The 27,682-nt window shown below is 40.0% G+C and overlaps 2 protein-coding genes across 2 annotated transcripts; both read right to left on the minus strand.

The window, feature by feature from the left end:
• Positions 1 to 729: 729 nt before the first annotated feature.
• On the minus strand, positions 730 to 19,975 carry fxyd3 (FXYD domain containing ion transport regulator 3). Its single transcript, XM_086038296.1, has 8 exons — positions 19,678 to 19,975; positions 5,577 to 5,633; positions 4,774 to 4,806; positions 3,972 to 3,995; positions 2,615 to 2,689; positions 2,425 to 2,461; positions 2,265 to 2,308; positions 730 to 1,362 (listed from the first exon to the last, which is right to left on the minus strand). The coding sequence occupies exons 1-8, from the start codon at positions 19,742 to 19,744 to the stop codon at positions 1,343 to 1,345; spliced, it is 357 nt and encodes a 118-aa protein (XP_085894422.1). The 5' UTR covers positions 19,745 to 19,975; the 3' UTR covers positions 730 to 1,342.
• Positions 19,976 to 20,140: 165 nt separating this feature from the next.
• On the minus strand, positions 20,141 to 22,439 carry fxyd11 (FXYD domain containing ion transport regulator 11). The gene is made up of 6 exons (XM_086038297.1): positions 22,398 to 22,439; positions 22,163 to 22,195; positions 21,778 to 21,792; positions 21,552 to 21,626; positions 20,678 to 20,702; positions 20,141 to 20,550 (listed from the first exon to the last, which is right to left on the minus strand). Exons 1-6 carry the CDS (start codon positions 22,429 to 22,431, stop codon positions 20,520 to 20,522), a joined length of 213 nt encoding a protein of 70 aa, XP_085894423.1. The 5' UTR covers positions 22,432 to 22,439; the 3' UTR covers positions 20,141 to 20,519.
• Positions 22,440 to 27,682: the final 5,243 nt, after the last annotated feature.

Here is a 27,682-nt window from a genome sequence, read left to right on the forward strand (position 1 = left end):
AGGCACGCGATCGACATGGTGGAAGCATAACGGAATCGCTGGAGCCCGTATAGGAGATTGGTGAGTACCTTTATAAGGAACTGCAACATCCCCACTTGCGGGTGATGTTAAATTGGCCGCTGCAAAGTGAGCACTTAGAGACCTCCTTCATCCCGATGGTGCGTCTGTGTGTGACACACACAACAGTTGTGCCACGATACAGGTTTAAAAATATATAAAATATGATGATCATCATCATCATAATAATAATAATAATCATAATACATTCAATGAATTGATTTCTATAATGATTCAGAGCGTTTGATGCACGCTGATGTCATACATATCAGCGGAGCGCAGAATCTGTCTGGCTGACCCTGGATTAAATCCACCAAAATCGTGTTACGCCACCTGCTCCACAATTTAGAGCTGATTTCACCTGGTCTAAAGTTTAAGGTGTACTTTCTGTCAGCAAATTGGCAGGTGTGCCTGTGGTGTGTAAAAGAAAACATGGTCTGCCAAACACAGTGAACTAGACTTGACCTGGTCCGAAAATGAAGATCCGCAAGTTTTTATGCCGATTGCATGTGCACCTGGCCACGAAAATAGGGCACAAAGTGTCTTTTGGCTCTCCGCACAGTAAGTGTTCTGTGTTTAGGGAGGGTCGGGCAAGTGGAACATATAGCACCAGTATTGCTGCTCTGACTCAGTCGAACCCTTTAAATACACCAACGAAACAGGTTTTCATAGTTATTTCAACAATTCTTTAATTGAAATATGGCAGAGACTGTTTCTGAATGGTGACATATACCACATTGCTCAAAGAAGCTGAATAAGAAAATTAAAAGATTATCATCAATTATTAACACAACATACTGTAACTCATGGATAATTATTACTATGTGCATTTTATGTACGTGACATGGATACACAAAACGTGCGTTAGGCTGCTTACAGTAAGAGGCTAATGTCTAGCTCTACATTTTCTTCAACACACAGTACAGAGGAGTGAGATGCTTTGACACAACTTCTATAAAGAACAGTTTTGGTAATTGGTTTGTGTACCAGGTCACTTTGACTTGAACAAATTACAAGCGTTTAACCCAAACCGATGAATAATTATGACAAAGTAAAAAAAAAATGAATTGAATAATATGAAATGAAAGCCTCAACAAGCGTGTGTGTGTGTGTGTGTGCGTGTGTGTACGTGTGTGTGTTTGTGAGTGCCTGGAAGAGCTGGCCACACAGCAGTTGTCAGTCACAAATGTATCACAACAAGCCCACATCTTCCAACTTCCGGTTGGTTTCCTTAACAATGCTGCTGCTTCCGCAGCATTCGACTTCATTGTGGTCTCGTCAACTTCTAGCAATCACAGGCACGACCTGCAGACAAATAGTAGACAATGATATTTTTGCCGTATCTTTTTCAATTTGCCTTCCTGCAGATGCAAGTTCTGCCATTACGTTTGCAAAGGAGGTTGTAACTTTCACCTTTCAACTTCTACATAAACTGGTTGACTCACACCATCACCCGTTGAACAGCGTGGACCAAGTGATTGCTGGCCAACATTAAGCTACTCTCTACATTGTATCAGCTTGTGTGACATGGGTCCATTCACAGTCAAACAGATAGACAGAGTAAATATAACTTTAGACTTTGGCAGGATGGCAAATGGGTGATAAAATTGTCAATATTGCAACAGGAGAGGAGAGTTCTATCTTACTACATATATGTTAGGTATAGTATTTGCTGTGGTGTATTTCATATTAAAGGGCAATAAGGACATGCAGGTACATTAACGATTTAATGTTATCCAAAAATGAAAACAATATTGACAGTCTCATTTGTTGTGGAGTGAAGTGAAACATGAGTAAATATATGTCTATTATAGAAATTAAAATATTGTGTTTCTGTTACTACCTATCTACAGGAACACATTTTATCTTTGTTTGGTAGATTCTTTCTTTCAAGCCCCAAATCAAATTCAAATGCCAATGCACTTAATGCACCTCATTGCCAGTGACTGATGTAAGGAATGAATGTTGCCGTGAACTTACCTCAGTGGTTGGCCTCCCCTGTTGTATAGTATTGATGGTTATAATTGCAATGTGATAGCAGTGGTATTAAGAGATGGCTTAAGCCGGGGAAGTCCCCACTGGGGGCCCAGGTAGCAAATGCTCAGTCCACCACGGGTATAGGTATTCAAGTGTGATATTAGGCGTAGTTAGTATTTTGAATTTTAGAAGGCAGCATTCGCCATGTCTCCTAGCTGAGTATACATCACCTTGGTCGGTGAGCATTGCCTGAGTGTTGCTTCCTGCCCGCCTCCTGCAGAGAGATGAGCACGGTGAGACAAGGCAAAAGCACTTTTTCCAAAAGCACTTTTTCTGCACTGAAACATCTTCTACGGCAATCCCATAAGAATATTGAAGCGTATTTATCACCTTTTGTCCTGCTTGAATTTGCACCTGCAGTGGCCACCTGTGCAAAGAGAAAAGTGTAGGTTTTACATGATACATCTGAGTGTATTTCTTTTAAACATTTTTATGACTACTCTTATCTGTGCATGTGTATTCAATGAAGCTTATGGACATATATGTGTGTGTGTGTGTGTGTGTGTGTTATGCATCTTACTGAGCAGGATGGTAATTCCAATGAGACAAAGGACAGCTGCAAGAATCAGACCTCCAACACGCAGTCTGTGGTAGTCTGTGTACAGAAGGATTTCCATAAGATGATACAAAAGCACACAAACAAAACTCTGACCTAAGTATAAGGTGGACTACACCAAGACTGGTCCCCCATTCAGTCGCAGGGCACATATGAACACGAAACAAACATTCATACTAACAGTCATGCCGAAGAGACCAAAGTGAAATCAGGCAACCACTACACAAAGTGCTTCTCAGTTATTTTCTGTTATGCCCGACTTGGAAGAAGAAAACATTTTGCAATCTCTGCCGTGACTATAAATAGTATCAAAAATCAAATCAAATCATGTTTTTTCCTCATACGAAGCAATAGAAGAGGCACCTTATGACATCAACAAAATAAATATTGCAACATTCGTTCATATATTTTCAGATTATAATTTGGACATGCATATACTGCACATGTGCACATCACGCTTTTGGTACATTTTGCGTTTTTACTGAAAAAAACTCCGGGGATGTGTGGTTAATAGGGCTAACCGCAGGATTATATCCGGCGTTTTCAAAAACCTCGGCTACGTGTAGACAGGGCCTTAAAGAGGAAATCAACCCAAACATATTGTTTTCTAGAATATGTTCCCAACAGGCCCACTAATTGAAACACGGCGAGAAAACAAGTGAACTCTTATTCCACAAACGCAATATTTTATCAGAATGCCTTGTTTCAACTAGTGGGCTTGCATAGAACATATTCTTGAAAAAATATGTTTGGGTTGACTTCCACTTTAAATACAACACTTAAATCAGATTAAAAAACGTTACCACACAATAACAATCTAGTTATTGATGTCTTGAGGAAAACTTTGATCTGACATGAAAGAAGGGGCTTCTTGATTTTTGATTTTGACAACTATACTCTTGTGTCCTTTATAGTGTCGAATAGTCATTGGTGTATCAGGCTTTTGTTTATCATTCAGCTCATAATGCAGTCCTTTTTTTTGTATACAACAGGCCATACAGTATGACGGACTCCGAGAGTTGATTTTTTTTCCGTGACCTCGGTCACCTGCTTCAACCCCATTCATGGTCACTTCTAAAGTGTTCCAGTGAACAGCTGCCAAAGAAAAAATAAAATTGAAAGTCTGACCATTATGATTATGGCTTATGTCAAATCCATTCTTGCGGTGCACAGAGACACGCTTTTCAGCTACTGATGGATCTTCTTGCACACATCTCAACCACAAAGTCTCAAACCCAATATCAGCGATGATCCAAACCATTAGGTTACAAATATTGATTTGGATTGAATTTTAATAAGCTGGTAGAACAAGAGGATTTACCGAAGGTAAATGGGTCATCTTCAGCTGTAAGACAGAAACAAAAGTTGGAATGAGCATCAAGTACATGACATATAATGTGTGTTAGAAAGGTTCCTGGAATGGTGGCACAAGAGATATTTCAAATCCAAACGACAAACATTGAGTTTTCCCCTTTATTGAGAGTCAGAGGATTAACCAGCAAAGAAATCCTGTGGCTTTTGATTCGTTCAGTGAGCAGGAAGAGGCGAGATTTATGGCAGAACAAATTCAGGCGACTTTACCATGACAACGCACCTGTTCACGATGCCCCGAGCATCCGACGCTTTTTGTCAGAGAAGAGCAGCGCGATTATTTGTTTACTGTTTCCCAAACTCAAGGGGTCATCCAAGACGTGGATGACATCAAGACAAAGCGGTAACGGCAGAGCTACAGAAGATCGAGGGTCAGCTGCCAGGACTTCGTGGCAAACGAAGCCGGGTAATTGTGTTAGTGACCAGCGGGATTACTTTGAAGGAGAAAACTATGACTTTGTGGTTTGGATTTGAAATATATATTTTGTGACAACAGTCGTGGAACTTTTTGACACACCTCGAAAATTCAAACATCAAACAGGAACATGAGAGTCAGTCAACAGTGCAATATGAAATGAGCATACACTCTGACCTAGTTTGATGCTCTCACTAATGATTGACCACCACTGTCAAGAAACTGCAATGTGCATTTTGTGCATGCTGAGATCAGAACATAGAGGTCATTTGAATTAAACCGTCAAATGAGGTGAATTTATTTAGGGGGTAAAAATACACGAGTCAGGCGTACATACATTTCTGCTCTTCGGCAAACACCAAGGAGACAGCTGCAAGACATGGGAGAAGCACATTAAAGACATTATAAACAACCTGAAGTTTTTTTTTGTTTGTTTTGTTTTTTTTTACATCAGAGGAGTGTGTTCAGCAAAAACATAAACATAAGAGTCTGGAAAATATCACACCATTTCTAAAATGTGAAAAGTGGAAAATCCCCTTCAGAAAACACATACACAAGTATTATCTTGAAATTACCGGTCAGCCTTGACTTGAATTAGTGGAGCCCAGAGTTCAAAGCAAACATGGTGAAGCAGCATTTATCTGGCATGGTGCATACAAATGGAATAAGCTGCCAACAGATGTGAAGTCAGCCCAGAGTATAAATTCTTTTAAATCCATGTTAAAAACGTTGCTTTTTTTTTCCCATACCGTTGATTAAGGTCTTACTTTAAAATATTTTTAGTCATCTGTTACTGTGTTTAAATATTGTCAATTTACTTTACTTCTCTCTGCTTTGCTTTTGAATGTCATGAACTGTTGTGTTTGTAGATGCTTGTAGGTGTTATTTCTTTGCTTGCGTGAAGCACATTGAGTTGCCTCGTACATGAAATGTGCTATAAAGCTGCCTGGCCTTGCCTTGACGCAGCTTTCCTAACAAGGCACGTTATCAAGCATCAATTACATAATACTGCGCACATAACTATGGCTGCTAAACCTCAGAATCATACTTTTCCCATAAGTATTTCGTTTGTAAGCTTTTAGCTCTTGCAGAGTATTCACTTATAAATATTCAGACTCAATTGTTCTGGATTTGACTCACTTGTAATTAACACCAAAGCACAGATCTTTGACATCTTCACGCTTGCTAGTGTATTACCTGCAAAAGAAATACAAATATTGATGTAAAACCCAATTTCATCAACAACAATGAGACAATGAGAAAAACAATGAGAAAAACAGGGACAATTGACTGATAAAGAACTTCTTTGTGGATTTCTCATATTTAAGATGCTAGTTTTGTGTTTTTATGTTTGACTTTTGCCCTTTATGGGTATAGTATTACTCTTATTTTTTTCTCTCATGAGCCATTATCCAATCAGCTCCAGTCTGTGTCTCATCGCTTTGTTTGAGAAAAACACTTTGGTGAAGGCTTGTGCCGTCATTCTGATGTGTGGATGCTGCCAATTTTGAAAACGCTCGCCTAATTCCTTGTTCTCGTGTGAAAATATTCCATTGCCGTTCACCTGTTTGGTGCCGCCCACTTCATTCGGACCATTATGGCAATGAAAACATTATTTGGAGCGGATGCACTTTTGCTGGTCACAAGAACAAGTGCCCGGTTGTGTTCTTCTGTGGAATATGTTATCTCCAGTAACAATGGTACCAACAACCACAATGTTTTTCAATATTTGTGCCATGGCAGGAGGCTGATTAGATCGAAACAAAATCTCTTGCATAGTCTCTTAAATACCAAACAACTTCCAAATGAGTGGCATTCTCTCTTTCAGGCAAGACATTTGTACAACTATGACATCTTGTTCTCTTTAATGCTGAGGAAATTCAGAAAAACGATATGTTGTTGATGGAAGGCAACCTCAGAGCAATGCCGTTGTAAGGCTTATTTAAAAAAAAATGTTCTCAATCTCCCCAAAAGGATTTTGCTGCATTTTACTTTTTCATTTATAGGCAGATGATTAAAAGCAGGACAGAGAGAATAGCGAATAGGATGGACCAAACAAAGTTTCTCAATAAAGTCATTCTTGATCACTGCTGGTAGTGACAATTAGTTGGCTTCTGCCAAACAGCAGAAAGTTCCATGCTACTACTAACTAGCTTGTCAATCCATCTGAAATGCATTGTGAAGGTCTTGGCTGTTTACATGAAGATGAATTGGGTTAGAGAGTGAACTCATCGATGCGTAAATCCACACCATGAAACAGGAGTTGAGCTCATTCAGTTTTGAATTTCTCTTCCACACACCAAGTAGCTGCCGATAGCAGCTATTGTTTCGATTTTGATTACCGGTACATTATTAACTCCTCAAAGGGAAACTTTTGTCCATATTTTTCGTTATAATGAAAATGATGGGCTTGGCTTAAGCCCAGCGCACATGAGGCACGATCGGCGTTGTGCCATCGGCTCTGGGCGTGGATGGCTCCTGACTGCCGATGGCGTCGTTGGCATAGTTGCTTAAAGTTGCATTGATCACGTGTTTGGGATCATATGATGATTCAATATGGCACCCAATTTACGTATCTTGCCGAGAGAGGCTAAAAGCGATCTCTTCCATCACTGTGTCCCGTTTGTGCTTGTCCTTATATCCTGGAGATCTGACATCGTTCAAAGCAGGCATAATCTTGCCAAAGATCAACTAATTTGTCCTCCAGGAGACCCTCCGAAAAGTACTGACAAGGCGTTTCGGAGGCTCTATTTAGCGTATGAAGAGCGGAAGAGGCCCGTGTGCCGTGTTCGGTTGGCTCTTGTGCCCCGCACACGTAGCGCCGAAATGATCAAACATGTTTGATCAAAGAACAACATCGTGTGTGCCAGGCTTTACTTTGTCACAACACAGTGACCTTTGTTTGCCTACATTTTAGCATGCAGCAACTTTTTTGTGTGGTTAATGCTACACACATGCTACTTGTGTTTGTGTAATGTACTGTATTTTCTGGACTATAAGCCACTACTTTTATCCTTGGTTTTGAACCATGCGGCCTATAGACCGGTGCGGCTATTCTTTGGATTTTTCTTCCACCGCTAGGGGCGCTATAACCGGAATTACAATACAATACAATACAATACATATAAAATTGCCGTTAACAGGAAGTGACTGCAGGTGGATGAGTTCAACAGGCGAGGGACGTTAACTGACAAACTGGAGTCGCAGCGGGGAGTTAAATGAAGATAAGTACTTTATTTTCTCTTGGTTCTGTTCCGTTTTAATCAGCAAAGTTGCTGTCGTGTTAAAAAGGCACTGTTTGGAAAGAATCTGTTCAGGTACATATACTGTATGTACATTTACAGGTCAGAATCTTTCTGGAAAGGCAGCAAATATTTTCAAATTTCAAATTTTTCAACATAGATAGTTGCGCTTTATTTAAATGTACGGCTTATATGCCTTTTTCATTATTTTTTTTAAATAGAGTGGGTGTGGCTTATATAAAGGTGCGGCTTATAGTCCGGAAAATACAGTATTTAAAAAAAATGGACTGACACAACACTACAAATATAATGTTAACTTTTACAAAGTATTATCAGTTTTTTTTAGCTGCTTTTGAAACTTTATGCTCGTGTGCTGCACTTACCCACATCCTGTGCATCCCCTCGTTGCTAAGCCCCCCACTGTCCATAAGGCCTCCGAGTAATGCATTACATCACAGCCATGTAAAAGCCGTCTATTTATTTATTTATTTATTTATTTTTCAGTTCAGGTTTATTACATTATATATTTTATTAATGCATGCCCCCATATAGAGGGCGTGATCTGCTGCTGCCATCCAAACATTTATTTTTCAAATTAGCTCTGCTGTCTGACAGAAAAATCCATGACAACACTATTAAACTGCACTAACCCTTCAAAGGTTATTCTTGTCTGTATTTTCATGCTATTTTCTAATGGCTTCATAATGATTGTATGCATGGAAGTTGTTTTATGACCGCTACAATTAGATCCTAAAGCATTTCTGAGTTGCTCCGTGTCTGCGTAACAATGACAACACTCCAGGCGGTAACACAAACATCTTCTGCATCACTGCTGTGATTTTCCACAACTGCACGTTTCCTCTGAGAGCTCGCTTAAGAGCAAACACACCTGCTTGCAGCGCTTACATACGTACATACTTGAACTTCTATGTCTGTAAACATGCTCTCGCTTTTTGCTCAGCCTGTAGTCTTCCTATTTAAAAAAAGTGTCTGTAATCTACAGGAACGTATGGGAATTTATGCAGTAGACCACTACTGTGGGTGAACAAGTAATGTTTACAAAGACTGGGCACGTGATAGTATAAGAACATCAGCTCGGAGTGGAAATTAAGATGGAGGAAAAAAAAGGCTCTGCTACTGATATTTGAAAGCTGGCAAGAAAGAAGAAGAGAAGAGCAGGGCAAATGCTTCTCTCTTGGTGCCTCTCCACAGCAACCCACGATGAGGCAGCGGGAATGTGCAGCATGGGAAACAAGCCAACAAGCACAAGAGGAGGGTTTACCTCAGGAGAGAGCGAGAGAGAGACAGAGAGAGAGAGTGCACACATGGAGGACCATGATGATGAGGAGACAGACTGAGACTGAAACAGGAGAGAAAAGGGCAGGGAGAAAAAAGAAAGCACAGGGGGCAAAATGAAGGGTGAGTGGGTGAGTGATACGAGCTACAAGGACAAAGAAAGTGCATAAGGGTGGGAGGGCCAGAAGTGACGGCGCCTTGCTTTTCTTGTTTAACATCACAATATCATTAAATGAATGTTAGCTCAAGGTGCAGCCTGCAGGAGGCCCGAACTCCCTGCATTCTTTCAACCCTTTATATACCGTCCAGCCATGGCTCATGGGCAAACTATAACAGCACTTTACTGTCCCTCATACTCAAACAAAGCGTGTCTTCTTGTATTAAGCAGCCACATACCCGAAGGAAGGAGCAGAATGTTGGATGTCAACTATTGTTGTTCTTTGTTTACTGTTCTTGAGTGAATTCATTGATGAGTTACACTGTCACGCTGCAATGATGTCACTCAATTTGAGTAGCTAGTGCAGCTACCCCACAATGGAAACAAAAACCAGATTAGAGTTTACCATTTCAAGCACACTGTGGCATGCTGAACTGAAATGTGCCAAATAATAAATATGGATAGGTATTTGTCTGTAGTGAATAATACCGACCAACTCCCACGACTGAAAACAAAGATACTGCAGGTGTCGATGAATGAAAGGTTACACATCTTTAAAAACATCCCCAATATAACTATATAGAGTTAACATTGTTATTTTCGTCATGTTCTGGATTTTGTGGATTTTGGTTTTGATTAGATTTTAGTTTTGTCATGTTTTCCTTGTGTCCCTTTTGTCACTGTCTGTTGTAGTGTGGTCACGATACCAACATTTTGACTTTGATACTATACCGGCATAAAGTACCTCGCTACCAAAACGGTAAAGTCTAAAATCAGCAAAATTATAACTGACAAAAGAAATTAAAATTTTTAAAAAATTGTTATTAATTGAAAATATTAGGATATGCTTGATAAGAAAATAACATTTTAAACATTATTAAACACTTGTGAACGTTTGCACATGTGGGGGGAGTGAGATAAATATATTACACTGTTTCTTTCTACACTTGATTATTTTTATTTTATAGGCTACATGTAAATTAAACTTTAAGAAAACTACCCATTTATTTATTTATTTTTGAACATTACTAGTAGAAAATGTGCACAGAGGTTTATAGAGCCATTAGTGTGACACCTACTGCAATGCAGTATTGAGCAGGTTATGATCATTTTCATGGCCACATATGCAGCTCTATAGCCTCTCTGCTTTTTGGACATAGAATTAGCCAATTCAGATTTTTTTTTTTTTTTTTTTTTTTTTTTAATAATGAGGCCAATGCCTGCATTGATCTGTTTGTATATGCATTATGTATACATGTCAATGTATGCTTCTCCCAGCTCCGCAGTTTCGTGGGCGCAACATACTCATAGCTGCTCTGCCATTGGCTATGTTAACATTTTCCTGGCATCCCATTGGCTAAGAGGGACCTCTTCCGCATGTCTCTATGTGTGTCGATAGATAGGTAAATCGATAGATAGATGCAGCGTCCTCGTCATTCGCCCCTCGAGCTATGAGGTCTTCCGATAGTTTTACGTGAATTAGAAACAAGGAAAACCAAAAAATGAGGAAAATCATTTTTTTTGTCCATACAAACAAAGCAAGAGATAATAGAAAAATATGAAAGGGGGATGAGTTTGTTTGATCTCGCCAAAGAATATGACCATAATGTATCGACATTCGCCACGTTATTAAATAAGTTGTTTACAAAACGCCAGGCAAAAACCACTTCTGAGAGAGAACATGAACCAAAGAGGGCAAAATGCAATGAGGACAGCAATTAAAAGCTAAATGACCATTTTTATCCTTTACTCTATTCTTTGGTTTTTACATTATGCACAACTCTCATTTATTGTGCAATAATCTAATTGTAACATGTATTTGTTACATGTTTTCATGCACTTTTATGCATTATAAAACAATTATCTCTCAATATTGGGGGGCTTGGAATGGATTAGGGTATTTACTTGGAAAACGCGTCTCTATTTACATAATTTTCTACTTAAGAAATTTCTTCCAGAACCAATTAATTTCGTAAGTAGAGGTACCACTGTATGTATGTATATATATATATATATATATATATATATATATATATATATATATATATATATATATATATATATATATATATATATACATATATATATTGTGGCGCTCATGAGTCAGCGAGAGTAGAAATCACTTTTATTTACGTAAGCAGACACAATGACGGTGCAGGGAAGTCACCATTCATGATGTACATCAAAACCAAAGCCATCACAGGACAACAAACGGGACTGCACACCAGAACACAACGGGACAGCCGAAACAGAAGCGCCTGAGGCAACAAAACGTGCATTTTAGCTGTCATTTACAAGATGCAGATCTGCATAGCATTATACAGATCTGCAAAGCATGCTGGGAGGCTGATGCGCTCCCAGCGCCGCGGTCAATATATATATATATATATATATATATATATATATATATATATATATATATATATATATATATATATATATATGTTTTTAGATTACAGGCCATATTCTTGACCTATTTGACTGCATTTCCTGTCATCCATTGTTGATATTAACATTACATTTGCACCGTTGCGGTCAAGCAAATACGTTCATTTAATTAATAATGACATCAACGTAATGATGCTTGTGTGTGCAAGCATGTGTGTGTATACTCTTCTCCAATCTGCTCCCAGGTAGTCGAATGCCTCGTCAAATGACACAAATTGTGAACAAAATTATTCACACTGTACTTATTTTTGAGGGAAGTGTTGGAAATGCACCAGAACTGGTCTCTATTTAAACTGGTGGTATAACTCTGGATGCCGATCAGCGAGGTGCTTGGCCATGTCGGAAGTGTTCCCACCTCGAGCCACAGTCGTTTTAAAACAAGCCTTACAGACGGGCTTTGTCATGTTGGTCGGTTTGCCGTGGCTGTTTGCCATGCAAGGAAAAAAAAGTTCCATATGTCACTTCGTGCGTCATGCTTTTCAACGAGGATAGGAGGAGCAGCCAGCGCTTCTCTGCTTGAGGCCATCTTCCTCTTTCACACACGCAGGTGTGCCACTTAAGGTGTTTCTCAAATGTCGGTAGGCAGGCGCCTTTATTGTATGTATACTTGCCTTTAAAGGCCCTGATAGACCAAAAAGACGCTGGCCAACAGTGACAGACGCTTAACCCCTGCGGCGTCCGGCCGGCTGTCGGCACGTCACGCTGGAGGAATACACCGCAAGGACAGACAGCGACGCTGACCATTAAAGTACCTTCTGCGCATGCATAAGATGTAATACCCTTCCATACCATCGGCGGCGGTAGTCACCATTTCTCATGGTTAAAAAACTCCAACCGGAAAGCTGTTGGCCGGGAGGTGGACTATAAAGCGTGCTCACTGTTTTTCCGCCTTTGTCACATCCCATTGGTGCTCCGAGCGCTGATTTGCTAGCTAAGTCAATCAGTGTGACCAAATGTCACGACTGGCGACGCCGATTCAACATACGTAAACGCCCCCAAGATGCCCCAAGATGGGTTACGACACTACGACGTTGGCCGCTACACCAAACAGACGGCGCATTCAGACGCCACGACGCTTCATGACCGACGCCGTCGGTTTGGTCTATCAGGACAGAATTGAAAAAAATGGTATCGAGCCGATTTTTACGCCGAAAAATCATGGTCCAGTTCTGGTACCGGTACCCCATGCAAGAGTTTCCAACCCCTCTTGAAGGGACTGGTACCAGAGCCCAACTGTGTGGAGGCGAGCTCAACTATATCTACTTGAAATTTCTCTGCCTCATACACCAGCTCGGGCTCCTTCCCTGCCAGAGAGGTGACATTCCATGTCCCTAGAGCTAGTTTCACAACAGTGTACATTCCTTAAGGAATGTTCCATATGTGTGTATACAACCAATTGGTTGTAGGTTTCTGACTAGATTTTTTTGATGGAAGTGCAAAAGGTTGAGAGACAATTGCCACAAATTTCATCTAATTTTAAGGAAACATACTGTTGGTACATAAGAGTTGATTTCGAAGTATAAAATTACATAAATGGGGATTTTTTTCCCCCCATATCACACAGCACTCTTGGCAGGTGTGCAAAAAAAGCTTTAAAAGTTTGGCCTAAGTCAGTCAGTATCCATAAATCCAAAGAAAAGGCCTTCAGTTCAACATGGGGCAAGTATTCACTCCCATCTGGCTAAATTAGCACACATACAGTAGATACTGTACATTTACACACATTCAAGCACATACTAAGTGTTAAGAGATAATTTGACATAACCGACACATATCTCTTCTAAATGTTTAGATTCCTCTATTTTATGTCAGGGGCGGAGCCAGAACATGGCTAATGGGTGGGTCTTTAAAAATCAGGGTGGGCCTGAATATTTCTCTCACTGAGCACAATCCTTCTATCCCTCCTATCAATTATGCCATTTTTAATATTCAATAAAAATTTTAAAAAAACACAAAAGAACACAAATATTTAAAAAAATATATAATAATTTGCTAAAAATTTTAAAGTATATATTTTTTCATGAATCTCACTGGGTGGACAGTCTGTGAGTGCACACCCAGGCCCACCCATGGCTCCGCCCCTGCTTTATGTGGGCAGGATGTGGTGATTTGTGGAATGTGTTGTGCACAATGTCCGATGTCACATTGTTTCTATTTTTTAACATTACACCCACCCACTTGAATACTGGACCGGTATGTGAGCGTGTGTGTCTGTGTTCTTGTAGTGCACAACAAAGACAGCTGTTGTTCTGTGGCATGTTTTACTTGGAAATTAGCAGCACCGGACTCCAGCATTTGACACAAGCCTGAACGGCACAGATGGACTTAAACTAGACTACATACTGTATACGGTATATGGCAAAAAGCAATTAAATAAGCGAAAAGAGCAATCCTGAGGGAATGATTGAGTGAGCCAGGGAGAAAAAGGGTGGGAACGGTTGGCAAAGGAAGGAGGGACAGTGTCATAGGAAAGAGGAAAAAAGGGAGTGGAGCATACTGAGGCAGTGAGTCACACTTAGTAGTGCTAGCATTGAGTCCTGATGCTCACCGCTGTACTACGGCAGCCGTCATATGACTTCCCTCCAGAAAAGGTTTTTAAAAAGTTGTAACAACTAGAACGTTTTGATATTCAGAGGAAAAAAGTCAGAAAGTCATTTGCGTAAAATAATATTGCAAAAAAAAAATGGTTGGGAGAACATTCCCCAACTAAAGTAATATTACCACCATAAATGTAGCCAATGTGCTAACAGTACTACAACTTTATTCCCAAAAAGTCTCATAAAACCTTTTCAGGTTTATATATCACTGCATTTATGGTCAAGGTCATGGATGCATCCCTCAAACCAAATTAAGGTCTTCTGGTTCATAATATTTCTATAATCGTGGATGTTGGTGTTGGATGACGTGATTAGGAACAAGTGCACCTCCCCATGAGGATGTCCTCTTCTTGACCGCTCTTTCCTAGCCACTTCTTTTCTTTCTGTCTGAAGTCATGCAAGGACAGAAGAAGGGAGCGTCTGTCTCTTCTGGGAAAGGAAAGATAAAGCTGTCTGTCACCCCTTTCTACTCTCTCAACATCCCTCTTCTGTAGTCACTTGAAAAGAGATGTGGTGCATTCAAATCTAAGCAACTCACAAAAGATTCTCCACTTTTAGACGTGTGAGAATGAGATATTTGCTGTTTCTCCTTGAATTTCTTCATTAGTGAGAATTTAGTCAAATATTACCACAAGATCTGTTCTACTGGATTAAAACATGGTGTGAGCAAACTTTTTTTTATTGTGTCAATAATAACAGCTACTGTAAGCATCCATCAGTCCATCCATTTTCTACCGCCTATTCTGCAGGATCAGGATCTGCAGCCTATTCCAGCTGACTTTGGGAGAGAGTGCACCCTGAACTGGGCGCCAGTCAATCACAAGGTACGTACTTTGTTTTTGCAAAAAAACAAACAAATCTATGGTCAATTAAGAGTGTCTAATTAATAAGGATGTAACGTTTCACTCAAGTCACAATTCGATTAGATTTTCAATTTTCAGTTCCCGATTTCGATTCAATTCAATTTTAAAAAAATATTTTTTTAGCAATATGAATGACTCATTTTAAAACCAAAATACGTTTTTATTTATCATCTGCATTTTGTTCTTGTTACAAACAATAACCTTTCTAACAAAACACTTGAAAATGAACTATTAATTTTGACTGCTTAACTACATTTTTGTCTTATCAGTGTTTTGTTAGTGCCAGAACCAAACATGAAAATAAATAAATGTAAAATAGTTTTGACTGTTGACATTGATTCTTTTTTTTTTTTACAGTGATGCATATTTTAAGCAGTTTAAATTGATTTTAAATCAATTTTCGATGAATCGTTACATCCCTACTAATTTACCTTCACATGCTTGTTTTTGGAATGTGGAAAGAAGACGGAGTACCAGGAAAAAACCCAAGCAAGGAAGTGGAGAACAAGCAAACTCCACACAACAAGATTCAAACTCAGAACCTCTGACTGTGAGGCAGACATGCTAACTACCTGATCTGGGCATCCCGCCTATCCGACGTACCTGTCTGTCTATCCGTCTATGTAGTAAAATGCTCTGTCAAACAACTCATTTTGAATGCCCTGCAAACTTTGCGAACCCGAACCAAAGTGCCACCAGCTAATGGCTTTCAAAAAGTCATTGTCAAACTTGAAAAAGGATATTGGGGTAAGATGAAAGTTTATCATCAAGGGTGTGAGACTTAATTAGACTTCACCCAGATGTTATAATATGAGCTCAATTTATTCCTAAACAGTATGTAATACCTAGCAATGTACTAGCGCTAGCTCGTAGTACATGTTCTATGTTTGCTCTGGCTGAGTACTTAACGAGACATGCCATGGCCAGGCTGTGCTTCAGGCTGTGTGTGGGGTAGTGCACAATATGCCGCTGTGATGTCTTGCCTCGCCGCGGCCATTGAAGCTTCACCGCAAAAAAGACGATTACATAGACGTAAAAAATGAGCTTCTGACTACGTTTAAAGGGACACTTGGGTGAGCTTAACATTGGCACTTATATAATAGGTTTGCATGTAAAAATGACATCAGTACTAAGGTGCCCCCCAAAAAGGCTCTGTTGTGATTTAAGATCTTTTTTTGTGATTAGATTTACGACAAATTGATCCCCCTTTTGGGGTGGGGATTATGTTATGTTTTTGGTCTCAGCGGTCTACGTCACGGGAGGGAGGCAAGCGTGGTAATATTGCTCGCTTTGTCAGTTCTGTTGTCTAAAACGGTGACCACCAAAATGCAAATGCACATTACTACTCTTGTCCACTTCAACCTGTGAAAGTATAAAAGTGTCCTGCACAATAGTTCGGATTTATTGACATAAAACGTGATCTCCTCATGATCACCTCCACAAAATCATTAATAACTAGGGATGGGACGAGACAAAAATCCCACGAGACGGGAAGTCTCACGAGACTGAGTCCACGAGAACGAGACGAGACGAGATTTTTGCTAAGTTTCGAATATAAAAAAAATGCCGAATGTAATTTTTTCAGTTTTCAAAATGTTTTTTTTTATCGATCGGACTGCAAGAAAATTAATCATCTAGCTCTAAAGTGCAAATGCAAACAGGAGTCACTTTTGTTACATGCTCTCAAATATTGCTGCAATAACAGCTAAAGCTGAGATCTTTCCTCTTATTGAATACTTTGACAAATCCAACTGTGCTCGTGGGGCAGTAACTCAATTGTATATATGTTTATATTTTTATTTATATTTTATATATTTGTTAATATTTCTTGATATATTTATTAATAGATGTATCACAGCCTCTTTTTTTTATTTATTGTATTGTTTGTAAAGTGCTTTGTTACAGCTCTAGCTGTTATGATAAGGCTATATAAATACAATTGTACTGTATTGTAGAGTTCAACTTGTTTCTCAGTCGATCTTCAACAAGAGGAATGTCACTGCGTCTGTGTCAAGATTTCTGCAACTCGTCGTAGTTGTGGGCTCCTCAGAGCTGCAGATACGGCACCCCGCTGCTCTAGATCGTGAGCCATCATGTCCAAAGAGTTGTTCTAGCGCGTGATTACGTCCATAATTAGTTTGTGCACGGGTAACTCGAGCTGTCTTTATTTAGACGGTAAACGTGCTGCTGCTGTTGAGCATCGGTGAAAAAACGAAACTATACGCTTGACACGTTGAAACAAACGTGATACGCGGCCAAATTTGGACCAGCTGCACTTAATGTGTGGCTCAAAGCCAGCCTCATGTACGTTGTCGGTCACAACAGCGGCTCCGTGATTTGGCCTCGGAGGTTCCCATTTGGTGACAGCTCCTTTTAGGACATCTGCTATATTCAACCAGACTGCAAAACACCGTCAAAAGAAAATAGATCTCGTGCTGTGCAATGACGAGAAATCTTGTGGCGTTTTAATCCCATCCCTATCAATAACGGTATTTTTTATATTTCGGACATTTAGCTACACTAAACTCGTGTCAACTCCCAGGAGGGAGATGGCGGCTTGCAGCGAGCAGCAGGGCTGGCAGATTGGATCTTTACGCCCCCACCCCCTTGCCTCCCCGGCTAAAGGTAGGATAACGGGACAGTTAATAGCAACAACCAGCTTCAGGCCGTTAAAACAAAAGGCGTTAGCACAACAACATTAGCTCCTTACTGTCCGCCCAGCGTGTCGAGGTGGTCATGCGACTGTGTCTTCATGTCGCGGGGTTGCACTGCTTGCAGCCGCCACCTTCTGCCTGAGTGAAGCGGCGTGAGAGTGAGGTAAGCCCTCATCGAAAAAGCGCCAATGTTCAGCGAACAAAAAGGTTCAGCGAGGCTGACTGCACAGTCGAGTGTAGCCACATTGGAACGTGCCGTTTCTGCTGTTACGTTCCAAATTGGACGCCGTGTCGAAAAAATGGGGCCATTCCTCATCCAAATAAATGTGCACGTCTACTCATTCCCACTTCAGTCTCTGTAAATATCCAGACTGGTGTTTAATGCCTCGCCCGTCCTAACCGTGATCAGCAAAGAAGCAGTGTTTTTTTTTTTTTTTTTTAAACAAAGAAGCAGTATACGCTCATCCCAGCATAAATCTATGTAGTTCTGCTCACTTCCACATTTCCTCATTCTCATATAAATCAGCCACGGAGAGGTTAATGCTTTTGATATGTTGAAGTGGGCATTAGTAGTGATGTCCACATAAATTTTGGTGCCAATTGATCTCCGTTTTTGGACGTTATAAGCAATGAAATTACAATGATTTCCAAAGGAGAGTTTGTAATTGGTCCCTTCAGTGACTCCGACCGAACAAGGATAAATCGGTAGGGGGCGCGGACATTCTCCTCATTAACAAGAGGCGTTATTCATGGAGTCACTTATTTCCTAATTTCTCCCCAATTTATTGATAAAATAGAAAATGAAGACTCTTTCCATTTTCCTGATCAAAAAATATAGAAAATGAACTTGTTAGTGAAAACATGGCCATCCCAGCCCCACCATCTCTTTAATCCGTTTATTTCTTAAGGTTCCCGTCTTTCGTTTATTATCTACAAAATGGGTGTCCGTCATGGGTGGATAGATGGATCGGTCCATCACATAGGTGGAATGCCCAGCTTGGTTGTTTTCTACGTTTTTTGCAACACACATTTCATTATACAGTATTATCGTCATATCGTCGTTATATTGTATTACATTATATTACATTATATTATATTATATATATATATATATATATATATATATACATATATATCATCTGAACTGTTCAGAAGAATTAGAATGAGTTGCTAAAATAATTCATGAAAACACTGTCAAATCTTGAGGAAATTTAATTTGGAAAGATCCCATCTCATAATTGAGAGCATTAATTGACAGAATATAATAAATAGAATAAATCATCACTCGGGGAGGGTATAAAACACCTACTACGGGTACTAAGTCACTCAAATCTCAATTCTTTCCATTCACTATAAATGTAATACAATATCGTAAAACGAGTAATTCATATCCATCACTGTTATGCCTTCTCGGGAATGCAAATGCAAATTCATTTGAAGGGCACATTTTTGCATCTATTCATCTATTCTAAGTCCTTAAGCCACATAGCAAAATGTTATCAGCGGTGCTGGTATCAGCTGGCGCTTTCTCACACGCGCGCGCGCACGCACGCAACAGCGCGCGCCTACACAAACACGCGCACAAATGGCAGTTAAGCCTGTAGAATGTAATAACTAATGTGCGTATTAAGTTTGTCGTGTCACAAGAAAAAGAAATCATTAGATACTAACAGAGGCTCAGACAAAGTCAATCACTTCTCGTTGATTCAATGTAAAATCAGTCGACGTTACATTACTTGTAGCTACATGTCTCGTTATTGAGCATTGTGTGCGAGGGTTAATTATAAATGTAGTGATTTAAAAATGTAAAATGTTCCTGACCAGTTTAGTGAGGGCGCTAAACAAGTTTGCTACAACGTATGCTGAACTATCCCAGCCGAGTTTAAAGATGCTCCCAAGATGGAGATTGATCAGCTCATTTCCTGAAGTGCAGTCAAGGAGGAGACAAGCTCGCTTAAAACACAAACTCATGTGTTTAACTTACCCTCGACACGCTGAACTCCCCCCAAAAACACGAAGAGGTTTGAGTCACGAAGACGATGGAAGATCATGCGACTCGCGCGCTGTTGGATTGTTGTCCGCTCGGTGGGTCAACACCCTTCTCGACTGAAACGCTCCTCCACAGGTTGGCAGGCAAACGTTTGGGAAGGGGAAGCGAAAGAGCGTCAAACGGTCGACTCGTCTCTGATCCCAGGTCGGGTTCTTATGTTGCAACCAGCAGCAGAGAGTATGTACTGGCGAACCAGGCCGATCTTGGGTCAGGTCTACGAGTCCGGAGGGGAGTGTCGCTTCATTGTTTGTTCAACGAGACCGAACATGTCAAATTCGCTCCCTTGGTTGATTCACTCCAGTACGGGATACAACACGTATATCCATCCCTATTAGTTACAATGCTTTAACATTGTATGCCACGTATCTGACTTTGGAATTATGAAAAATATAATAAATCAACATTTAAAAGCACATTTTATTTAATTTCACTGGATACAGCGTTTCTTTTATTGAATTTTTTTTTTACCACAGGGAACAAGCTCCTCAAAGTTTCTAATTCATGCAATATGGTACAGTATACTGTACCAGTGAGCGACTGTTATTACACAACTTTTTGCTTTTTGCATATCTTTGCACGCTCACAACAAGGACCGGTATAATGACTCAGATCTTATGAAAAGACCTTAGATAAACAATATAAGGTCACACTTCTACCAAATATATTTTTTCACCCTGAAATGAGCAGATCAACCAAAGATGGCGTACTTCCTCCAATCGCCACCCCTCCCCTGTCTGCTCTTCTCCCACATGGAAACTGGTTTGTCAGGTTCCATATCAGATTTCACTGCTGTCATCTTCCACTTTCCTGCAACGGGAGGTCAGAGAGGAGGTAGGAAATGTTGGTTTAGGAAGAGAACAGACAATTGGCTTGGGGGAGGTTGTTTGCATATTCACTAAACAGTGGGGGGTAAAAGAAAGATAAGACATCTTACTTGGAGCCCCTGGAGCACCTGTTGTCTGTGAAGGAAAGACAGGGTAATTTGGTCAAAGAAGGTCCCAGATTATTGTGTGAAAACTGAGAAAATCATCTGCAGTGTGACAAGACTGCATTTGACTGCAGATCACACCCAAATACAATTACGTCTAAAAGCTCATAACTCTGTCTTTTTTTTTTAATTAAAGTTGAAATTAACCCAAACATATTTTTTTCAAGAATATGTTTTATGCAAGGCCACTAGTTGAAACAAGGCTGATAAATATTGCGTTTGTGGAATAAGACTTAATCCACCCGTTTTTAGCTATCCCTGGGGCGGCGATTTTGTCACTTGTGTCGACTGAAAATGACATCACAACTGCTCAGGGTTCAGGTAACGACCAATCACGGCTGACCTGTTTTCGGAAGCTGAGCCGTGATTGGTCGTTACCTGAGCCCTGAGCAGTTGTGATGTCATTTTCAGTCGACACAAGTGACAAAATGGCCGCCCCCTGAGATGGCTAAAAAGGGGTGGATTTTGCTGCTTAACTCAAATTCCACAAACGCAGTATTAATCAGAATGCCGTATTTCAACTCGTGGGCCTGCTAGGAACATATTCTTGAAAAAAATGTGTTTGGGTTGATTTCCGCTTTAAAGGTGATAGCAACACCAAAAGATAGTGTTTGTTCCAGATGGATGCTTTTTACTTGTCATGCCAGAATATTGAACTTTTCCTAAAATATATCTGAGGTGATACTAAAAAGCAGTATGTGTTAAGAATGCAATTTTTGTTATTCCATAGTCATTCAGCATTCGAGTTAGTTCTTAAGCATGTCTCATCGTTTCAGCATATTGCAGTGGTTAAATCAGAGAGTAACTGTGTGGCACTTACACAGTAAAACACCAAGTCCTCCGAAGAATAAAAGGCCTGAACAGACCAGACCTACAATTCGAAGCCTTTCATAGTCTGTCAAAAAATCATTTCACAGGTTGAAGGGATCCATACTATTTCCATATTGATATATTCGACAAAACAAACACATGTTGTTTACTCAGTGATACTTCATTACATCGTTCATTGACCACATCAATAAATGAAATTGAGGATGTGTACTTACTATAAACAAATGCACCTACAGAGCAAACAAAAGAACAGGAGAGACAGAAAACAGTCACTAACAAAAAGCTACAGTCTGGCATAAAGAATCTCTCTATACAGTGTTAGCAAAAGAAAATAACTAAATGAATTAATAATAATTTTCATATAACTCATTGTCAATTGACACAAAATGTTTAACCTTCCTGTTATGTTTGTTTCTTTGGAACATCAAACATGTTTTAATGTTGCACTGTTGAAACTGCGTGTTTAGTCATTGAAAAGAAAAAGTTCAATTTGAGCGCAATTCAGTTGAGCAGGAGGTTTAAGTTTCTCCACAAACCAGTTGGTCCACAGAAAACCCCTCAGAGACAAACCAAGACAGACGGGTCGGGTTTTTGCCTTACTTGCTTCAGTTTCAGTGAAGAGAGTGAAGAGCACTAGAGGAAGAGAAAACAGAGAAGACGCTAATTGTGCAATGTCTTGCTAGCCGGCAGCTCATGGGGCTCTTCAGCTTTCTTAATTAATTTACTCCAAATATTTATTGTCATGCCTACAAATACACACTTCAAGACGACTTTGAGAACAAAACAAATGAGACTGTAGATTATCTGATGGTTTATGGTGCATTTTGCACTATACCTGCTATCAGAGCCACAAGTGTGAGATGTCCCATCTTCAACACTGTAAAGATAGAAACGAGAGAGGAGAAAGATAACATGACTGTGAAATTGAATACTACACACAATTTTGTTCTCATGACTTTGCCCTTGCTTTATACATGCGCACGCAGAAACACGCACGCACCCCCCCCACCCCCACACACACCCCCACCCCCACACACACACTCTTCTCACTCTCTTCAGGAGGCATGTCCTTGTAGTGCGGGAGGTCAGAATCCCGTCAGCAGGGATGCATTTTGCGTGTTTGGAGAATAAACAGCAAAGTTTCCAGTCAACTTTCAATCCATCTCTCCAAAAACACACATGAGCACACCCCCACACACACCCACACAAAATACAAGACCTAACATCGTCATGTACCTTACTTATTATACACCCAAAAAATAAATCATAGAAAAAAAAAAAAACTTAATTTACCTTAATTTTGAAAAAATGTATACATTTTTTTTGAAAACGTAATTTTGTGCCGTTGTTTTCCATTTCTGTCAGCATTTAGAACCTTATTTTGAAATGTTCTATTTAGAAACTCACCTCCAATTGACCTTGCAAAGTACTTAACGGTCCTCTAAGTACAATCTGTTAATGAAGTGCAAGCAAGGTTAACTTAAAATAATAAAAAGCAAGTGGGTAGGATCATAAAGCGAGCCAAAGCATTTTTTTTCTGTTCTGTTCTATTCTACAACCTGCACCTCTTGTAGATAGTCGCCCCCAAGCTTTCAAGGAATGGCCATAGAATGAAAAGCTCAAAGACTTTTCTTTGTCATCTTCCATCATGACCTCTGTCCAGAGGTCACAATGGCTATCAGCTAGCATGACATTGGTGAAGGCCACAAAGATATTTCACTTTCAAGTCTCTTGTATGCCCCACAACGATTGAGAAAGTAACCAACAGCAACTCTTAAAACATTTGTTCTGTAAATACATCATCATTTAAAGGTTGATTATCATCTACCTTTTTTTTTCTGTCCAAACACTGGCCGAACAACAAACCTTCCAATACAACTGTCATCAGGATTTCCCCCCTCTAAAAACAAAGCTTGACCATGAGCCCCATAATGCCTCTCTCTTCTGTACCTTGGCTTACCTGAACAGACGCGTACCGAGGTGCAAAAGAGTGTGTGAATGTTGCACGGTTGCAGCCTAGACAAAAGTCTCTATTTTCACTTTCACTTGATTTGGTGCACCTGCTCCTCCTCTTTGTTTAGGGTATAAACTCGTATGTGCAGGTATATCCGTGTGTGTGTGCTTGTGTGTCATGCAGGGGTGACTTGTTTATACTTACCCTGGAGTCCATTGATAGTATTTTCCCATCAACATTAGTGCATCACACTGCGTAATAGCTGTTGAAAGCACGTGATGTTAATATCAACACTCACATCTGAACACACCCCTGCAAGTGGTGGTAAATACATTAAGCTGTTCACTATTTGTTAAACTGCATATTGTCTTCATGTTGTATACTGTATTGTGAAGGGGATAGGGACCAAGCCTGTCCGTCAGTAATTGACACTCGCTTGCAATTGGATTGAAAAAAAAAAATGGTTAATTGTAAATAAGCAGGAGATCAGGTAAAAAAAAAAAAAGATGGATAAGCGGGGGGGTTCTGCGAATAAAGGGAAATGGGTTCAATAAATAAAGGATTTACAAATGCCAAATCATGAATATGTGGAGGCCCATCGAAGTTAAATAGAATTTCTGTTGATGGTTTTCTGCTTATGCTATTTTCTTAACCCTAAAACTACAAACTACAATTCCTACTGAAGAGAAGTTGATAAAAATGAGCATAATCTAATTGAGCATTTTTAGGAAGTCTATTACTGTATCTCTCATTGTGAACATCTACAGGTACAGTATTGTCTGATTGTTCTGAGCAAGAGGGTCTGCCAGTGAAAAAAAATCACTCCTGTTTTCTCAGGTTTAAAGGGTGCCTTCTTCAGACTGTATATTTCTGCTTCTTTCACCGATGTTCAGAAGGCTTTAGATGAAGGCTCTTTAGAATAGCCCGTTGTCCTTTTTCCTAGTGTTTAGTTACTTTGATCCTTGTTGTTTTGGACGTATTTTTGAAAAGTATCTTGTTGCCCTTTTTGTGTTGTTCTTTTGAAAATTAAACACATTTTATTTTGAATGCCTCCCCACTTCCCTGAATTTGGGTCTACCTGCATGCCGCAATCTTGACAGTATTTGGTTTAAACAGTTTGAGAACCACTGCCCTTGACAATTGCCCGTCTTACCTGCCCTGTGCAGTGCCTCTGGCTGTACCTAACAAATAAAAGCTAACTCTGATGTTGCCAACCCTTATGGATATGAAAAGAAAGTATATTGTATAGGGCAATAAAAAATGTTACACACTTATTAAGTACACCAAAGCAAGACCTGTATTAAATATTCTGATAACAAGATAAGTATCTTATGGGTCACTGATATTCTGACTGTCAATTAGAGATAGACCGATATGCTTTTCTCAGGGCCGATACCGATTAATAGTAGTCAAGAAGGCCGATAACTGATATTTTGAGCCGATATTCATTTTCAGTTAAAACCAAAATATTGGCATCAAAATCTAAAGAAAATTCAGTCTTAACTTTGTTGTAACATCTTTAAGCATTTTATTGAACAATGTTTCAGGTTTGCATAATGGTGATTTTGAAAAAAAAAATCATTATTACAAGAAATGTTTGACAGTTATAAAATTCTAACAAAAAGCTTCAGGGAGCACCCAGGACTGTCAGCATCTCTTGAAAAGAATAAAGGAAAAATTAAACAATAGCTCTATGTAGTTTTCTACAGTAAATTTCAAAATGACAGAAATGTTCAACTTTCACATATCTTCGTTTTGATTTACACTGTTTTAGATTGATTTATTATCTACCAGCAGTTTTAAATAAGGCCGGTGCCGATAATTGGCCATCGTTGGTTCGATCCCGGCTCCAGCCTCCCTGTGTGGAGTTTGCATGTTCTCCCCGTGCCTGCGTGGGTTTCTCCGTGTTTTCTCTGGTTTCCTCCCACATTCCAAAACCTTGCTTGGTAGGTTAATTGTACACTCTAAATTGCCCCTAGGTGTGATTGTGAGTGCGGATGTTTGTCTCTGTGTGCCCTGCGATTGGCTGGCAACCAGTTCAGGGTGTCCCCGCCTACTGCCCAAAGACAGCTGGGATAGGCTCCAGCACACCCACGACCCTTCTGAGGATAAGCGGTGTAGATAATGGATGGATGGATGGATGGATAATCGGCCATGCCGATAATCGGTCTATCCCTAGTGTCAATCATGATCATTGACCTTTGTTCCTGAAGAACATAAGATTGCGCACGTGTACCTAATGAACTGTCCTTTGAATTGTAGAGCCAGCTAGTTGGACTTGAAATGAACAGTTGTGTTCCCCTGGAAGAAATTACATATTGTCTCAGAAAACATTATGCCATATTCTTGAAGGTCTGACAACCACATCAGATTAGCTGCCTGATGTTTTCTTATATTGTCTTTGACAGCTGACATTATTATTATTTTCTTTTTTTCTCTCGGGTGTGGGTTCTTTTGTTTGGTTAGGGTGAAGATGTTTCATATCTTCCCTGAATCTTTGTGCTTGTTGACATTGTTGTAAAATTAGAAAATCAAAAATAAAATATAAAAAAAAAAAAACACACGCGAGCGCGATAACACACACACACACGCGCACACACGCACACACACACGCACACTCACGCACGCACGCACTCATAAGTAGTTGTGTTGTTTTAGTGGCATTTCGTGTGTTTGTCTCCAAACAGTGCAACTAGAATGGTCAGAACAGGTTTACTGACATTGTGTGAAACCCAGTCAATGAACAGTTCAAAATTCTTGGTAATATAGACAAGACTCAACTCTTATTCTTGTCGATGCAAGACACAGAAACACAATTTCAGGAAGCAGCTGAACCAACACATTGCTGCACGCTACCTCTGCTGTATAAACTAATAGACGAGAGAGAATTCTCTCCTGCTGATGTGCATGTGTTATGGCTGACACAGGTGTCACAACACAAATGATAGATAAAAATCATATCAAATAACAGTGGCTGGATTTCTTTGTTTATTGTCCATTTCTGCTTATTTAAAAACAAAATGTGTGATTATGTAGTACCCTTAAAATGAATGAGGCAAGCACATACATTGTGGATACTACGATTGATATTTATCAATGACACGAGAGTGTAGGTCAGCGGCACGGTGGCTGACTCATTAGCTCGACCACCTCAAAGGTCAGAGGTCATTGGTTCATAAGGGGGCTCCCGCCTGGAGTTTCGATGTTCTCTCTGTGTTTGCGTGGCTTTTCTCTGGGCACTCCGGCCTCCTCCTACGTTCCAAAAACATGCATGTTAGGTTAAAAGAAGACTCTAAATCAGTGGTTACCATACTTTTTTCTGCCACGGACCAGTTCATATAAGTTTATGTACCCTTTGCGACCCTCTAACTATTCACAGTCCGGGGCGGTGTTCTGGGCGTTCGTTTGTGTCTGTGTGTGAGGGGTGGGGGGGGGGTGTTCCACAAATCCACATTTTTTTTCTTCCAATCAATATGGAATGACTTTTTAGCCTTAGATAAGCGGTTAGCCACGAGGTTCTCAAGGCACTTACATTTGTTGACAAATCAGTTTTGAAGTCTGTATTGACTGTACATATTGTTATGGAGAGTGGGCTTCCTGCCTGCGTGGGAATCACTTGTCGCCGTAAATCCGTATTTCAAGTAGGTCTTCTGTTATTGTCTGTGAAATGTACCCTTCTTTCTCTTCTTGGGCATGGGCTCGTGTTGTATTCTCACTGGGCCTTTTCCCCATTGAAAACGTTACAAATACGTCAGTTTATTTGACTCATTAGCTAGCTTGTGCATTTAACTTTAGCGTTATGCGACTGAGACATTTTGACATGCGTTAAGAGTCAGTCATAGATGGATGTAAGGGAGAGAATCTGGTCACTTTTCAAAATAAAATATTGTTCAGCCTCAGATAATAAATAAACCGGAAGTATTGTACGTTGTCGGTTGTCTTTCTTCCATCTGTGCGGTTCAGTCTAAAGTGGCCTGCGGCACGGTACCGGTCCACTGCTCAGTGGTTGAGGACCGCTGCTCTAAATTGTCCTTAGGTGTGAATGTGCCTATGAAAGATTCTTTGTCTTTGTTTGGCCATGCGTGCCCTGTGATTGGCTGGCATCCAGTCCAAGGTGTCTTGCTTGAAGTCTGCTGGGATAGGCTCGAGCACTCCCACGACCCAAA

Source organism: Filicampus tigris, chromosome 8, assembly GCF_054856515.1.
Source record: "Filicampus tigris isolate MCC_2025a chromosome 8, RoL_Ftig_1.0, whole genome shotgun sequence".
Classification (NCBI taxonomy): Eukaryota; Metazoa; Chordata; class Actinopteri; order Syngnathiformes; family Syngnathidae; genus Filicampus; species Filicampus tigris.